Here is an 18,031-nt window from a genome sequence, read left to right as displayed (position 1 = left end):
AGTCATTTCAGCATACATGTCAAAATAGACAAAGAGTCTGCGAATCTTGTGAGGTTTCCTTTTCTCAAACAATTTTAAAATCAAGTCAAATGGTCGATCTTTAAGAGCAATAAATCGCAAAATTCGTATTTTTTTGTGAAAATAATCACCCGAATGAGTTGGCAATTCACAAGTTGGGGAAAAAGTTCCAAGAAACTGATTCTGCCAAGAATAGAAAAAGAACTTCCAGTCAAAAAGTTGGACGTTTTGTTGAGAATATTGCAACATCGACATCTCGACGTTCTCAACAATTGGGCATTCATGAATTGACTGTTTGGCGGATTTTACCTGTAGACGTGCTCATGGCGGGCATTTAAATGATGTAATTTTTCACTCATAATTGCAAAAAGCCGTATTCTGAAACCGTAATATGGAAACCGGAAAGTTCTAATTTTTGCGTTTTATTTTAAAACAACATCAAGGCTAACATTTATTAAAGCTAAGAACAGGCTCAAATTTTGATGGAAAGAAGAGAAAACGCTGAGGGTTTAGAGTTTAGGGTAGAGAGTTTAGACAAATTTACAAAAGCGTGAGCGAAATATGAAATTGAATTGCGAAAGCCAAGGATTGCGTCGAAATAGACCCAACGTTCCAACGTACAAACTGGTTCAGCTGAAGATTATTTCCGCATAACAATCTACATACCGTATATTGATTCGTTTCTGGTACAATTGCAATCTCGATTCTTAAATCACCGCAATATTTTATCAAATTTCGCTTGCCTTTTTCCCAACAAAATGCAAATTTTCGAGGAAGAGTCCTGCGCTCAACTATTCCAACCATACTGTTCAATTTTGCACGACGATTCCCGTGAAATCTGGGTGAACGAAGTACAACTTTGGCGGAAGCTCATTGCCGGAAAGGAAATAAAAAACTCACTTGAAGCACCCGATATTTGTAATGAAGATGCGTTTCCAAATGTTAACCAGATGCTTCGCGTGATGGCAGTTTTGCCTGTGACAACAGCGACGAATGAACGATCCTTCTCAACTTTGCGACGACTGAAAACGTATTTGAGATCAACAATGTCTGAAGATCGCCTGAACGGCTTAGCCTCGATCAATGTACATCGCGATGTCAAAATCGATCCGCAAATAATTTTGAAAGAGTTTTTTTCAGTACCTCGAAGAGTTGATTTATTACATACCTAAATGTAGCTAATTATTACTTTTGACAATAAAATTTCTGTACTCTAAACATTTTTTTCATTCATTGATTACGTAACTTGAGTTAAAACCACCCCCTCGGAAATTTTCTGCGCACGGGCCTGGCTAAGAAACATTTATTTTTTCGATTTGCATTTTTAGCCTCTTTTTGCCATATGCATACGATATTTAAGTTTATAAAGTCATTGGAATAGGTACTTTTACTTGAATGAATATTAATCACAATATTGGACGAGCCACCTTTTAAAAATTTATAAAATTTTTGATAAGTCTCATGAAACAGATTTTTTTATAAATATTATTAAAAATCAAACTACAATCAATAAAAAACTTAAAATATTGTAAATTGTAGAAATAAAAAAACGTTTTCGTAACTATAACCTTTAGGGGATAAAAAAAAACTATGCGGATTTAAAAATGATTCAAAGACAAAACTATTTATATTAATCTTCATTATTGTATTTTGAAGCTTCTTATGCTTTGAACTTAAGAGAATGAGAGTGTGTTCGAGCTGTAATGATTGCGGCAATGTTACTTTTTAAGAGATGGCAGCTGTAATCATATCAGATGGCTCTGTCACAAAATTTCTGCAACAATCGCAATGTCACGTATTCCAGCTGTCATTTAAAAAATTCTACTTTCAAGTTCAGTATTCTATATTTATTGTTTTTAGCGCAAAATTAAGTTCAAACGAAACGAAGTTATTGGCCCATAATTCCATATTTTTAAACAACACGTTCGGCGCGAACTTGTGAAATATTGCGAAAACTAATCAGCTGAGTATTAGCAGCAGACCATCAAAAAGACACACCCTAAAGCTTAAGTATGACCATACAATTTTAGATTTATTGAGTTTGATTTTGAAAGACCTATTCAAATCAGTCAACAAAGAAACACGCGCAACTTTTGAGTTTGCCAGAACAATAAGACCGGGCTGCATTAATAGTGGGTTTAACAAATGCTTAGGCTGAATACAATGTGAGTCCAGGTTTTTTTTCTTTCAAAAATCGTGTTATATATTTTTCTTAAAATAATTACTTCAATAAATTTTCTTTAATTGAAGAATCGAATAACACGAAAATCGGTATTGTAGAAAGGGTATTTAATAAGTATTCGCACATAAAATACGTACATACTTACATACGAGTTCATCGATGTACGAATACTTGTTACTAGACGTGTAAATACTTATGTGTTTAGATTTCTATTTAAATTTATTTTCAAGTTAAGTAGATTTTAGCGCACGTAGTGCCACATTGCTGTCGGTTTGCGCGCATTATTTATCATATCATGCCAATGTTGGCAGCCAGTACCGATCTCCTGTGGTCCAAGGCCACAGCTACCAATTTCCGTAGCTTCCCCACCAGAGCCAACTACATAAATCTAGAAAGAAAAATATAAAATTTATTTTAAATTAATAATTAGTAATTATTTTTTGAAATAAGTGGCCCCCGTAGCGAAGTGGATTTGAGAGGAATTGACATTTGGTTGATCCCGGGTCTGATGACTACTGAGGGATGTATTAGTATTTCTAAGCGTATTAAGTGAGTATTAAGTGTTTCTAATAACTTAGTCTCTTGGATATAAAAAGCCGATTTGAATAATATAATAGGCTAGGTGTGGCTGACTCTCTGGTGGAGTTCATTTGTCTACTACTCAGCTGTAGAAGATGAATAGTGAATACTATAGGGTGGGTCATGCAAAATTTGCTTTTTGAATCGGCTATAAAAAAAACTAGTCAATATTTTTTCAAACTTTTTTTTTATTTTGAAGATTGAACATTGTCATTTATGAATGAAAAATAATATCGTTCAAATGACAGCCCCGACTGGCTTTACAGTAGGCCATTCGATCAACCCAATTTTTAAGCACATTTTCGATTGTTTAAACTCCAATTTCATGAATGGAAACTTCGATTTCGTGTTTTAAAGCATCAATCGTCTCTGGATGCTTTGCATAGTATTTGTCCTTAACGGCTCCCCACAAAAAATAGTCCAACGGGCTTAAATCACAGCTCCGAGGCGTCCAATTGATATCGGAATTTCGGCTGATTATTCAGTTTTCAAAACCGGTAGCCAAAAGTTCGAGTGTAACTTTGGCAGTGTGACAAGTTGCACCATCCTGTTGAAACCAAATGTCGTCCATGTCATCATCTTCAATTTTTGGAAACAACTCGTTGAGCATGTCACGGTAACGCTCGCCATTTACTGTAACCCCGGCTCCTCGCTCATTTTCGAAAAAAATGGCCCGATGATACCGCCAGACCAAAAACCGCACCAAACAGTGACGCATTTGCTTCTCTACAGTAACGTGTGGATTTTCTGAGCCCCACATCCGACAATTTTGCTTATTGACGTAGCCACCGATGTGGAAATCAGAAAAGAAGAAGACTCACCACTTTGGAAATAGGTTTTCAATATTTCCCAATTTTGTTCAAGCGTATAGCGTCCCATTTCGTAAATGTCAAACCTTTAAGTAAATTAAAAACACATTTGACATGTCATTTGTGTTCCCATTCTCAAAAAAATAGGTGGTTCAAAAAGCAAACGCTATATGGCCCATCCTGTACTTTCGGTGCATGCATGCGGGTGGTACATCTCAAGGATAAATTCTTTCTCCACTCTTGGGGTCTAACTGTAAGCTCACTCCTCCAAGAAATAGAACAGAGAGAGGGCGAAGTGCTTCCCTATGATATACCGATTGTGTACAGAGGCAAGTGTCCGCAAGTACTTTGTGACTTGTAAAGAAAGCTTAGAGATGTGTTTTCTGGACGAAGAGATAAACGATGTCATACGTCTCTCCACCTAAACTAAATATCATACTTAAAGTTTCGCTAAGTTTCTGGGCATTATTTTCGATAAAAAGCTAAGCTGGAATTAAACATAGGAAAATCTATGTATAGGCAATAGGTAAATACTGAGATCTATGCACCACTATGGGCGTTAAATCTATTTTGCACTAAGAAGCGGTGGTATAGTGGTCTACTTTGAATAACCGGTTAACCTTAGTCTTCTTATCTGGGAAGATTAGTGTGTGATGGAACCCTAAAGAAATATACAAAAAATATTCAACTTTTTCTCTAGCAGCACAAATCCCTGGGCTCTGAGAGCCTACAAAAATTAATAAAACCGTTGCCCGCTACAAGGTAGTGTTGCCATCTACACGGAGGACTATAAACTTGACGGCAGGGCAGGGACAATGCCTTCTCGAGAATCCCACATCTAAGTCTTTCTTTTCGATTACCCGGTTACTGCTACGTTTTTTATGTGAAATATCAGATATTTTGGAGGTTGTGACACAGATCGGAATCGAAACTATAGGACGAGGCATGAGATTCATCACAATGGAGAATAGCTAGTAAAACTGTGATATTACACTATTTTCTATTTTAAGTACAGGGTACCCACCTCTATCGCCGCACTGTGCAAATATACTGATTGTAAATTAAATGTGAATGCTTCATTCCAAATGGGATTAACAGGATCTTCAGACTTGCTAATGCTGGTCTTCTTTTTCTTCACACGTTTGCCATTTTGAATCAAATAAATCTGAAAGCAAATTTAATTTTGTTTGATATCGCAAAAGATGATAACGACTTTACCTTAACATAGGGTTCTTGGATAGTGTCCAAGTTCTTTGCTTTCATAATGACAATTGTTAGGCGCTCGGCTTGTGGCAAATAGTTCAGTGAACATAAAAGTTCCGGACGATTTTCTTGTGGTTTTCTGACACGCAACAAGTCACCCCAGATCTAAAACAAGGACAGAAATAGTTACTTATGGTTTGCCTTTATACGGTTACATATATTAGAATAAAACATTATTTTACCTCCACCGATTTTGACAGGTCCAACTTATCGACAGATATACGCACTTCGCCAATTATGTCATTGTGGGAATAGCGGTCGTAATCCAAAACCTGTAATTTGAGCTCCTTGCCCTGCAGTTGATCGCGCGAAACGGGAAACTTGAAATGTTGATCAAAATATGGATTTGATTCGCCACGGTGTATGTGGGTCTGTCGCTTCCTATTATCCACCTCAGGCTCAAGCATAAGGCGCACGTACGGATCGCGAAAACCTCCTTCCTCAATCGGACAAAGATTGTGAGCTGAATAGAAGAAACATTCATCATTGTATGTAGGAAAAAAAAAACATCATATTAAACTCACCTTCGATCAGGTGTACTGTTAAATCAAAAAGATGGTAGTCGTATTTAACACGCAAATGTAGGCGTCCCAGAGCTGGACTAGACTCAGGCGCCGTCAAATAGATGGGCCCATCTGGTACACGATATAAGTCGGGCTGCAAAGCGCCAAGTGGCGAAGCTGGTCCAATGGCAGGATCAATACCCGCTGGTGTACGTGGCGGTATTAGTAGTGGGGAAAGGCAGCGACCGACCTTTGCTGAATTCATGCTGATGTTGGAAGTAGCCGAGCCACCGGCTATAGAGGCGAGGCTGCTCTGTGAGGGACTGGGCGTACGCAAGTCACTGACATCTGTCGAAGCAGGGCTACCGCAACGGGCGTCCAGTGAAATCGTACGCATTGGACTTGGTGAGCGAGCCAACTTTAGGGAAGATTGAAGTTTTCAAGCCATGTTGTAATTTCAAGAAACATTTAATGAACTTACGTGGTGAGGAAAGCCAGGATCAGTAGGAAGCGAGCTTCGTCCATCGGGTCCGAATGTACGAATCTGAGGCGATGAGCCGCGGTGTGCCTTCAATATAGAAAAATTGTTATTTTGGTATAAGGAGAAAGTTGAGATGCCTTTTGCTCACTGAATGCCTTGATGGTGCGCTATCCACGCTCGACTGACTGGATACAGATGGTGTGCGCTGTAGGCGCGGTGGGAAAGAACGACTCTGGTGGTGCAAGTGTAATGGGCTGTGAAGAATTTCTGCTGGACCGCGCAAAACATCTGCATTTACTATGTGTGCTGAACCGCCCAAAGTGGATGGTGGTTGTATGGGTTGCGTCTCTTTGACAACATTCACTTCCTGTAAAATTAATATAAGGTATGTATGAAATTGAATACTATGTGGATTTATTGAGAGGAGTAAATAAGTTTCTTAAAACCTCTGAGTCTGTTGGCAAATCACAACTATCGCTGACGCTGCCTGCTCCACTACCAATGCCACTTGTGGTCGATGCCACCGACGAAGCAGACGGTGGTGGCGTCATAGGTGGAGGCGGTGTTGTGGAGGACGTAGATGTCGTCGGACCGTTATTATCTTCTGAATTGCGGTCGAGCGTTACACGACGCACCGCACCGACACGTTCTTTGGCCATACGGGACCACGATTCGATTCGTTTGTGGGCAAGCCAACAAGCGGCGGGTCCGAGACCGCTCATTCTCTCGAAGAGGCTGATGGCGGATGTGTTTTATTGAATATCACTATTGAAAGTAATATTAGCTGATTTCAAATTATTTATTTGTTAATTTAACTCCTGGGCGGCGTCGTTACAGAGTTTTCTTAGGATTTGTTCTTTTTTAATTTTTGGCAGAGCTTTATTTGGCTACATAATTTCTGTGTTTACCCTAATTTTGTTTTTAGCATTTAAATATAATTAGTCTGGTGAGCATATCCCCGCACCCTATATTATGGGCGCTATGCTATGTATGTATGTATGTACAATATAAGAACATCTTGGTCCAAATGTAATGTTAAGAACGTAATTTTCGTAATGTCAAAAAGAGAATTTTATCGAAATATGTAAAGTAAATCTTATGATCAGTCATCGACTGATACTCGACGTGTACGGTTGTGTCTACAGCGTTCTGAGTGATTTTCTTGCGTTCGCTTTGTGTTATTTTCGTGCAATTAGCAGTGTGCAAAAGTCTTTATCTTCTAAGGTACGAGTCAAATACTCCGTATAGAGAACAAGCGATTGCTAAAGATATGCCCCCTGGGGGACCGCCTCTTGGGGATAACAGGTTCGCCCTGTTATCCACAAGTCCTAAGCCAAAAAGAAAAAAACCACGTTCAGTTAATAACTTTCCAACCCTCCCCTCAATTAAAAAAAAGAGGTTGTCTGTAAAGTCGGTTTACTGACGATAGTTTAACGTGACAACGTCATAAGAAAATATTGATGGAATGGTTGCAATTTTCAAAACAAAATTTTAATTTTATTTATCAACAACACTAAGAGGCACCATCATCGATTTGCCTTTTTCAAGACACTTTACACTCGAAACACTCCCTTTCATTTCCTACTTTTTCTATCATCGTCCTATTCTCAACAGAGAAATGGTTCATTACCATGCACACAGGAAGAAGGCATATGCAAATACAAGTATGTGAATTTATATACAAATGCGCATATACATACATATACATACATATATACGCTCACTTAAGTAGGAGAGAGCAAGATGTCGAACGTTGCCGTTCGTTTGCTTTGTTCGTTCCGCGCTTTCGCTTGCAGTTCATTCAAGGTAACGGCAATGAGCAAGGTAACGACAAATGAGCAAGGTAACGACAAATGAGCAAGGTAACACTAATGAGCAAAGTAACGACACATTTTTTCGTGCGTGCAGCCGGCTAAATCGAATTATAAGACGTTATCACGTCAAAAAGAAAATCCAAAATACTTTGTCGCCAGTGCAGTTAATTCAGAAAAGCCATTAAGTAAGTACTCATGTTTCGCTGTGCATAAAGCTCTCAAAAACATAAGTTCTGAAATTATAAATATTTCTGAAAGACCACATTGCTCAAAAGTTTTTAGCTACCAACACCTTGTTTGGGATTTGTGACGTAAAAATTGTTCATAACAACCTGAACTACACAAAAGGTACAATTTTCGCACCGTGTCTCAATGATATTCCAGACAACGAAATTGTTGAAAATTTAAGTGAACAGGGTGTCGTGTAAATTTTAAAATTCCCTAAATGCCTATATAAACAACCAAGCAGTCCCAAGCGGAGTTGTGCTTCTTACGTTCGATTATTATCATTTGCCTGAAAAAATCGATGTTTCGTGGTACACCACCAAGGTAAGACCATATTACCCAAATCCGATGAGATGCAAATGTTGTCAACTTCTCGGTCATACGATAAAACGATGTACTAAGGCCCCTGTATGTGATGCATGTGCCCTCCCCCCTCACTCCACACAACCATGTTCACGTTCTTTTTGTATAAACTCTTAAGGTAGTCACTCTGCCTCTAGCAAATTGTGTCCTAAGTTCATACAAATGAAAGAAATAATAACAATTAAAACAGACAACAAATGTTGCATGCGTGAAGCAATAAAAAAACACAAAATGCGAGTACCCCCCACTCTCAATGAGACCTCCACTTCCTTTGCTAATGTAGCAAAAAATAATAACAACACTATACAAACAAACAATAGCCCTATTCAAAACACTCTACCTGAACAAACAAGCTCCAGAAGCAACAATAATGTAAATAGCACAAACGACAAAACAAAATAAAATAAAACCACACTAAATGAAGTAAACATGACAACAAATACATTAGTCGATGACTCAAAAACTCACGATATGATTTCTTCTCTTCTCTCCCACCTTACATCTCCAGCATTAACCTCTACCCTCTTTCCATCCGCTCATATAATTGATCCCTCTCAAATGATAGAATAAGTGATGCAGATTTTGCAATGGAATATGAACGGTCTCCTCAACAATTACCCAGACTTAAATATATTAATTAATGAATATTCTCCCGAAATTATTTGCATACAGGAAACACATCTTCCACACAATAAAAAGCTCCATGCCCCTAACAAATATGAGATTTACTTCCACAATAATTCTCAAAATACATATTGTAAACAAGGAATTTCTGTTTTCATAAAAAAGTCACGTAATCACAAGCAAGTTCCGATTAGTTCCCAATTATCTGCAATAGCAATCGAAATGGATGTTGGATACAAAATCACTATAATTAACTTTTATATTCCACCTCACCAAGCCTTTAGCGTTAGTGATCTTTCAAAGATAATTAGCTGCTTTACTACCCCAATTATCATTGTAGGCGATTTTAATGCATGGAGTCCGCTTTGGGGCTCCAATTCTGCGAATAAAAGAGGCGAAATAATTGAAGATCTCATATTAACACACGACCTTGTTGTTCTTAATGATGGTCAACCCACTCATTTCTCTACACACTGAATATTCACCCATCCCGACATTGTCCTTGCTTCCACAACAATAGCTCCTAAACTCTCCTCCCATACAATTGACGACCTACACAATACCGATCACTTCCCCATCATCACATCACTTTCGTTCCCCAAATTTTATAGCATAAAGCCTAGCGTAAAGTTTCTGACAGAAAAGGCAGACTGGCTAAAGTTCTGCACCATCTGTACATCATTGTGTGATAGTAAACCAGCTCGCCAAAATATAAATGCCGAAACATCTACAATAAAAACAATTATCCGTTCTGCTGCACACCTCTCTATCCCTCAAACTAACCCAAAAGTATTCTCAGCCAAACTGCCTTATTGGTTGAACCTACTCACCATCCTTAGAAATAACAAAAAGCGCTTATGGACAAAATTTAAACACAACAGGTCCAACACTAATCTAGTAGACTATAAAAAAGTCAACGCCGCATTTAGAAAGGAATTGAAGTCTGCCAAAAGACACCCACTGGAGAAGATAACGGAGAGTATTAATCCATCCTCGAATCCCAAAAAAATATGGTCGAAGATTAAAATTCTAACGGGTTGTACTCGACGCTCCGATATCTCTCACATTCACACATACCAGGGACCTATTTACTCACTACAGGACATCGCAGAAAAGTTTGCGCAGACATGGTCATCTTATTCCCATAGCACTAATTTCCCTTCCAAGTTCAACTCCCTGAAAAATCGAGTCCTGACGGAAAACTACCGTAACCCATTCCCCTGCCCAAAAGCCCAAATCATTGAATCTTGTATTACAGTTAATGAATTCGACTCAATCATTTCGACACTTACGGGCAAAACTCCTGGTGCCGACAAAATATCCTATCCTATCCTCAAAAATATCCCTTATCCCCTTAAAAGTAGACTTGTAAACCTGTTCAACCAAATTTTAACCTGCGGAACTTACCCTCAACAATGGAAAGTTGCCACAATTTTACCCATCCCAAAACCCAATAAATCCACCTCCTATGTAGAGAATTATAGACCAATATCCCTCCTTCCCTGTATGTCCATAACTTTAGAGAAAATACTTTCTACCCGAATTATGTGGTACGCCAAAGCAAAGGGACTTATAAAGTCCCACCAATTCGACTTTCAGAAAGGGTTGGGAGTTATGGACCCCCTACTCTACTTCGAAAATTTCGCCTCTTCAGCCATGGCTGCTCGAAACCACACATTCGTATTGAGCTTGGACTTCGAAAAAGCATTTGATAGAATAGGAGTACATATAGTTCTTGATGAGCTAAAATGTTGGAAGATTGGTACCAAAATATACAACATTGTTAAATCTTTTTTATCAAATCGAAAGTTTGTTGTTTACGCAAATAAGCACAAATCTTAAATATACAACCTTCATAATGGTATACCTCAAGGCTTACCCCTTTCTGAAACTCTCTTCACAATAGCCTTCAACAAAGTGGGCTCCATAATCTCTTCTAATCCATTTGTTGACCACTTCATATACGCAGATGATGTATTAGTTTTCACTAAAATAAAAGACCTTAATAAAGTCAAAAATGTATTCGTAAAAATTTTAAGTGATATCAACGTATGGTCTAAAAGTTCTGGTGCCAATATTTCAGCAAATAAATACTCCACATTCCATATATGTCGTAAACATAATTGCTCCTTTCCCTACATATCCTTTTCTAACATTCAAATTCCCCATCGTAACACTTTAAAAATATTAGGTCTAATATTTGATAAAAAAAAAGAGGTTGTCTGTAAAGTCGGTTTACTGACGATAGTTTAACGTGATAACGTCATAAGAAAATACTGATTGAATGGTTGCATTTTTCAAAAGAAAATTTTAATTTTATTTGTTTGATAGATATTTTGTATGGATATAGAGAATGAGTTAGCATTAACATAACATAATATACTTTAACATAACATAACATAACATAACATAACATAACATAACATAACATAACATAACATAACATAACATAACATAACATAACATAACATAACATAACATAACATAACATAACATAACATAACATAACATAACATAACATAACATAACATAACATAACATAACATAACATAACATAACATAACATAACATAACATAACATAACATAACATAACATAACATAACATAACATAACATAACATAACATAACATAACATAACATAACATAACATAACATAACATAACATAACATAACATAACATATTATAACACAACATAACATGCTGTTCAAGCAAGGTAACGACGCATGAGCAAGATAACGACGCATTTTTTGGTGCGTGCAGCCGGCTACATAGAATTATAAAACGTTATCACGTCAAAAAATAATAATAACATTAAAACAACAGGTATTATTAACAAACTTGGTTTTATTTTAAATTCTTCAAGTAAATCAAATTAATAATAATCAATAAGAAGGCATATGCAAATACAAATACCTGAATTTATATTATATATGTACATATGCGCATATACATACACATATACGCTCACTTAAGTAGGAGAGAGCAAGATGTCGAACGTTGCCGTTCGTTTGCTTTGTCGTTCGTTCCGCGCTTTCGCTTGCAGTTCATTCAAGGTAACGGCAATGAGCAAGGTAACACTAATGAGCAAGGTAACGGCAATGAGCAAGGTAACACTAATGAGTAAGGTAACGACACATTTTTTCGTGCGTGCAGCCTGTTAAATCGAATTATAAGACGTTATCACGTCAAAATCTAACATACAAAGAACACTGTAAATCGGTTAGATTAAGCTTATTCTCTAGATTAAACATTATAAAATTTTTATCTTCTAAACATTGTTTGTGTCATACGAATTCACTTGTAAATATTACAAAAGCCCTTTTGTTATCAAAAATCGATTATGGGCTGACGATATATGGACACTGCGCCTAGAGCCATATCAAACTACTCCATGCTCCGTACCATTTCGCAGCTAAAAGAAGTATTCGAGCTTTCCCAACCTCGCCAACAAAAGTAGTACTTGCAGAGGCCGGATTGCCTGATATTTCCTCCAGAATTGCACGTAATACTATGATGTTAATTCCTAAGTTGTTTCACGCCCGAAACGACTTATTGCTTACACAAGTTAAGACCGTCATTGAAAAACCAATCACAACGAACAAACCTTTCACCATAATGCGTTGCTTAACACTATCGAAACGGCTACATATCATATCAACTCCGTCATTGGTTGAAACAGCAATATTTCCGACTGCTCTTCGCTTATACTCGTACCATCACTTATTAATGCATCACAAAAACAAACCAGAGACTCTACCAGCAATAGTGAATACCAACAATTACACAATGCAGCCCTTGAGCCTTTCAAACGTGATTGCGAGATAATATATACGGACGGATCGAAATCCGTCACACACTCGAGCTTGACTTGTTTATAGTAGCACAGAAAACAAACTATGTGACATATCACGCTGAAATTTGCCATGTAAGCTTATAACAGTCCTACCAAAAAACAAAAAATTTATTTTTGCCATATGTCATCCGTGGACCGTTTTATTGATACCGTCTCGTTCATATTTGAGTAGAAGGTATACTTAACAAAACTTAATTAGATTTAAGAGCCTGGACTTAATATGCCCAGCAGTTATAATGTCCGTTTCTAAATATTTTTATTTGCCAGAAATGTTAATATTTTCTTCTTTAGTTATAAATTCTCTTATTAAACGATCTCTATTTAGTTATAATAAATATAAATTAATTTTTACTTAAGCCGAAGGTCCTGGCAGCCAGTGCTTTAGTATTTAAGTGGAATAATTATTTATAATTGTTTTTCTTTTAAATAAATAAATAAAAAAAATAAATCCTATCGTTCGTGTAACATATTTGAAAATAAACTTTCATTAGCAGGTCTGGCAGATCTTCCGAAATGTATTTGAAGGCATCCATACAAACATTTGTATATATGTACTTTTACTACCATAGCATACATAATTATTTACGTTAGGGTGGTTATGTCGTGTATGGGAAATATTTTTGATTTGGTTTTTCTTTAATTTTAACAGCTATTTTATTTTACTTATTTAGTAGAAAAGCTGTGGTGCGGAAAATGTTTTTAACGAATGGTTTTGAAATATTTCAATAGATCCACAATAATTTGTTACAATTTCGAATGAATTTTAGAGCTGTAAATATTGTATATGCCAGGGTTAAGATAAATAATGACTAAGGTATTTGGTACCAAAACTTTTGCTAAAATGTATTGAAAACAGCTGCAGAAAACGTAAGTGTGCGTTAAGATATATTTACACAAATGGAAGGACCTACAGTTTTTCGCCACCTCCAAACGGCAGCCGGTTTTTATGAGGACCTTTTTCATGGCAGAAATACACTCGGAGGTTTGTGATTGCCTGCCGAGGGGCGACCGCTGTTAGAGAAAACCTTTGCTAGAATTTGGTGTTTCATACCCGCATTGAGCTTCAGTTGCACGCTTTATTGAAATTAACTTGCAATTACGTCAGCTCACCAACTAATTTTGTCAACGTTACCGCGATATGCGCAATAAGCGAGTGATAGATTACATGGCTTGAACATCCGAAGCAAAATTGTGAAAGAAACCTTGGCTGACAGGCAAAGAGAGAGAGAGCCAAATGAAATGAAAATGAAATGTGTAAAGTGAGGTTAGTTAAATACAATCAGTCTTCCAATCGGTCTTTGTTCAGCCGGCAACGAAGCAACATTGGCAGTGGCTGCGTTTATTTTTTCGTATTTAGTTTTTGCCGACTTCTGCCACTGTCACATCCCCTGTTACGTCAAACAGGTCAGCTGATTCCTCCAAAATCACTGAGATCCGCTTAACGATATGATGTTGGCCATATTTTCTGTGTTCCCTTCACCGTGTGCGCAACCCTCTGTATGTATGCAGAGTATGTTTTTAGAACAGGGTGTTTATTGCAAATGGGCTGCAAACTGCTATTAGGCACATATTGGGCTGCTTCGTTCAGTTATTAGTTTTTTGGAATGACTATGCAGGCGCATCCAAAGCCAAAGCATTAATTAGCCTCATTCCGGAGTAGTGACCACAGCTGGGTTTGTGTGCGAACACCTTGAAAGGCTGCAAGCAGAGTACGGTTGAATGTCTACGTCAGTGCTTGTTCATGTGGTGCATCCCTATCTAAGTTGAAAATGCTTATTTACTGAGCTCGTATGCGCAAATAGATATGTCACAACTACATACATACATATGTAGGTGCATGGGAAATGTATGTGTGCATGTAGTTCGAGGATAAGTTGGCGTCATTTGAGTGAATTAATAACACGACGTGTATTCCATCATTGCCAGTTTTCCATTCACTGGCTGTGCGTTGATGGTAATTGGTAATGGTAACACTTCGGGCTTGGGTATAACGGAACATATTAAACTTTGCAGAGACATCCCATGGTTGCTACGATATAAATTGAAACTAACAAAAAAACGTCGTTACTAAAGTTGTGTTGGGAAGATTAAACTCAAATTATTATTTGCTTCTAAAATATTTGTATATTTATACACAAATTTTCTGTGTGTAGGGGAGAACTCTGTCCCTCTCACTCTCATTAATATTAATGGAAATTAATAAATATTTATGTATTAACTAAAAATTAGAAAATTATTTAAAAAAAAATTTACGAGAAATTAGGATACTCTTGGCCTAGGCTTTGTACTTATAGGTTCCCAGGCGTAAGAATTTAGTGTTCTTCATGCAAAATACAGACAATTTTTATTTAAGTAACCAAAGTCGCCTGTCATGCTTGGAGGAGGCGGATAGCACTGAGCACTTTCTCTGTGAGTGTCCTGCCTTTGCTAGAGCACGGCTACGAGTATTGGGTCCCGATGTCATGAGAATGAGTAACATTCGTTCTCTAAAACTGGAGGATATTTACAGATTTGCCAAAGAATCTGGAAAATTCTCACAGGACTAACTATCTCTATCTCTATCTCTATTCTCTCCTATCCCTTTCTCTGATACTTTTCCCCTTCCCTCCTTGACTATCTACCCCCTTTCCAGAGCTTTAAATACAATGGGCTCTTTAGCGTGAGTGTTTTAGGAGCCACCAAATTTCCTGGTGCTCCTTGGCTCGACCTTTTCAAATGTCATTCATTTCAACCAAAGTCGCTGTTAATGCACAGAAATCCTTTGCTTTCTGCATAACCGATTAAAAATGTGTAAAAATAAACAAAAAAATCGATAGTAAAAATCGCTTATTGCACACTAAAAAATCCCCAAAAGCGTAATTGGCGTGGTAGTCGTACTTGTCATTTTCCGTGGAATGCTCCCTATGATATTTATGCCATATTCGTCTCTGCCAGGCAGACTAACCACAAAACTACATTTACTCTAATATGCAAATATTCATATGCCGATAATCATATGACATTTTCAAATTTGTGTTTACAAGCCTCTATGCAGGTCAACTGCAAAACAATTAAATCGGACCAATAAATCGATTACTGTTGAATTATGTGCGACCAAAATTATGTACTCGCACATACAGAGGTATTTGTGTTCAAGTGTAGGCACTGGTCTGGTCTCAATTTAAATTTAAATATCTGATTAGTTAATTATGCTTTTATTTTTAATTTTCTAAATTTACAATTGCTCGAATTGAACCGAATTTTTTGAAATTTTTTTGAATTTGTGTTTAATATTGGTTTTAAATTTCGATCACAATGTTTGTGGGAAAACTAATAATTGAAGTGGAAAAAACCCGCAAATTAGATTATTGTTGGAAAACTCAGAGAACTGATATAAATTTTGGAATGAATTTGCCAGTGTCCAGGTTTCTTTTCTCTATTTTCACTAGAAAATAAACGATTGCATTTGAAGATTCTATAATAGCAGAAAAAACACTTTCTCATTCTTCCTCAGCAACTTGTGTAAAAGGTAAGATTTTCCGTTCTTGAAAGAAATGGTTTATTTTACTGCGCTTTGTAAAATATAATATTTGCATATTTGCATTTAGCCGAGTTTTGCAAAGCTTTCAAGCAGTTTCTTCTCGTATAAACTGCCGCTAGTTGGACACACAATTGACGCCAAATTATTCTCCATCAGATCTTTCCACCTCAGAGGAGGTCGTAGAGTAGTAGCTACCACCAGCTGGTTAAGAGCTGGAGCGTTTGCATCCATTTGGACGACATGAACTTGCCAGCGGAGCCGCTGGATTTTCATTCACTGCACTATGTCCGTGTCGCCGTAAAACTCATTCAGCTTATTATTCCATTGTCTACGATACTCGCCGTGGCTAACGTACAAAGGTTCAAAAATCTCCCAAATATTATTTTCCTCATTGATCAAACCAACAGAGGACGACTCATCAGATGTTGTCATCGTCCAATCTTCTGTGCCATGTACTTATAGTACAACGGTCATGATGAGAGATTTATAAAGTGTTCGTTTTGTTCGTTGAGAGAGTACTTTATTACTTAGTGCAAAGTAGCACTTGTTGGCAAGAGAGATTCTATGTTGGATTTCAGGGTTGACATTATTATCGGTGTTAATGATTCCTAAGTAAACAAAGTTTCTGTGACGATACGAGAGTGCGTCGACTGTTTGTTTAATCCTATGGACAGCAGGTACTTCGTCATGTCCTCGTTCACCACCAGACCCATTCGCTTCGCTTTTTTAACCAGCTTAGAAAAGGCAGAACTAATAGCCCGGTTATTAAGACCTCTATATCAATCGATTAGGTTCTGCGACCCGTACAATCTTTGCCAGCATCAGGTTGAAGAAGTCACACGATAGAGAGTCATCTTCTTCTGAAAGTTCGTTTGGTATTAAATGGCTCGGAGAGATCTTCCTAATTCTGATTGATTGATACTGAACAACGTCATTTTGCACAATCGCATTAGTTTTGCGGGAGTATCAAATGCAAACATCGCGACATATAGGCAACGCTTTTTCGTACTGTCGAAAGCGGCTTTAAAATTGGCGAAAAAATGGTCGGTGTCGATTTGCTTTTCAGGGGCTTTTTCCAAGACTTGCCGCACTGTGTTAAATTGTGGGATTTTCAGTTCTAAACACACACTGATAAGTTGCAATCAGTTGGTTGATAGAATTTATAACATACTTAAATTCTAATCGATGGATATGCATTCATTCGATAATATTTTGGATAGGAGCTGATGCATACATCTACCTTACCAGCCCCTTGCTGCCCTCAGCCGGCAGTCCGTCTACTCACGCGGCTTCGTTGTTCCTTAGCCGTGTTATTGCTATTCGCACCTCGTCATAATCGGCCAACGATTGGAGTAATCAGTCAATTTGCAGCTTTTTAGATTTGCATACTCTACATTTTGATTGGCTTAGTTTCATAGTCGGTTTTTCTACTTTTATAGTGAAATTTTATATCTGCGCTCGTAACGTAGACTCCCCCAGAGATGTGCTTCGTATTACATTCTAAAATCAATTTCTCTAAAGTGGACACATTCTTTAAGTTAATGTTTCAATGAAGCCCACTGAACTAAAACTTCATCCAAGAGTCCAAATCTTATGCAAAAAATAATGCAAGTCAGTTCCCGTAATTCTTCTTTTCTTGATTGATCCTTCATCATTGAAGGTAATCCTGGTGGTTTAATAGTATGCAACTCAATGTAAAAACCAAAGAAATTCAACTTTGTTTGAACTGGCGTTGCGACTGAGTAAAAAATGGAAAGGCTGCAATTTCCACGTAAACTAGAGCTGAAACTGCATG

At 37.4% G+C, this 18,031-nt stretch overlaps 1 protein-coding gene across 1 annotated transcript; it reads right to left on the bottom strand.

The window, feature by feature from the left end:
* Nucleotides 1–2,441: 2,441 nt before the first annotated feature.
* LOC129242888 (synaptotagmin-7) lies at nucleotides 2,442–6,557 on the bottom strand. Its single transcript, XM_054879790.1, has 8 exons — nucleotides 6,282–6,557; nucleotides 5,984–6,202; nucleotides 5,836–5,922; nucleotides 5,376–5,772; nucleotides 5,034–5,314; nucleotides 4,807–4,956; nucleotides 4,613–4,753; nucleotides 2,442–2,588 (listed from the first exon to the last, which is right to left on the bottom strand). The coding sequence occupies exons 1-8, from the start codon at nucleotides 6,555–6,557 to the stop codon at nucleotides 2,442–2,444; spliced, it is 1,698 nt and encodes a 565-aa protein (XP_054735765.1).
* Nucleotides 6,558–18,031: the final 11,474 nt, after the last annotated feature.

Source organism: Anastrepha obliqua, chromosome 3 (assembly GCF_027943255.1).
Source record: "Anastrepha obliqua isolate idAnaObli1 chromosome 3, idAnaObli1_1.0, whole genome shotgun sequence".
Classification (NCBI taxonomy): domain Eukaryota; kingdom Metazoa; phylum Arthropoda; class Insecta; order Diptera; family Tephritidae; genus Anastrepha; species Anastrepha obliqua.
Note: the sequence above shows the minus strand (reverse complement) of the source record. Positions and strands in the feature narration are given on the sequence as shown.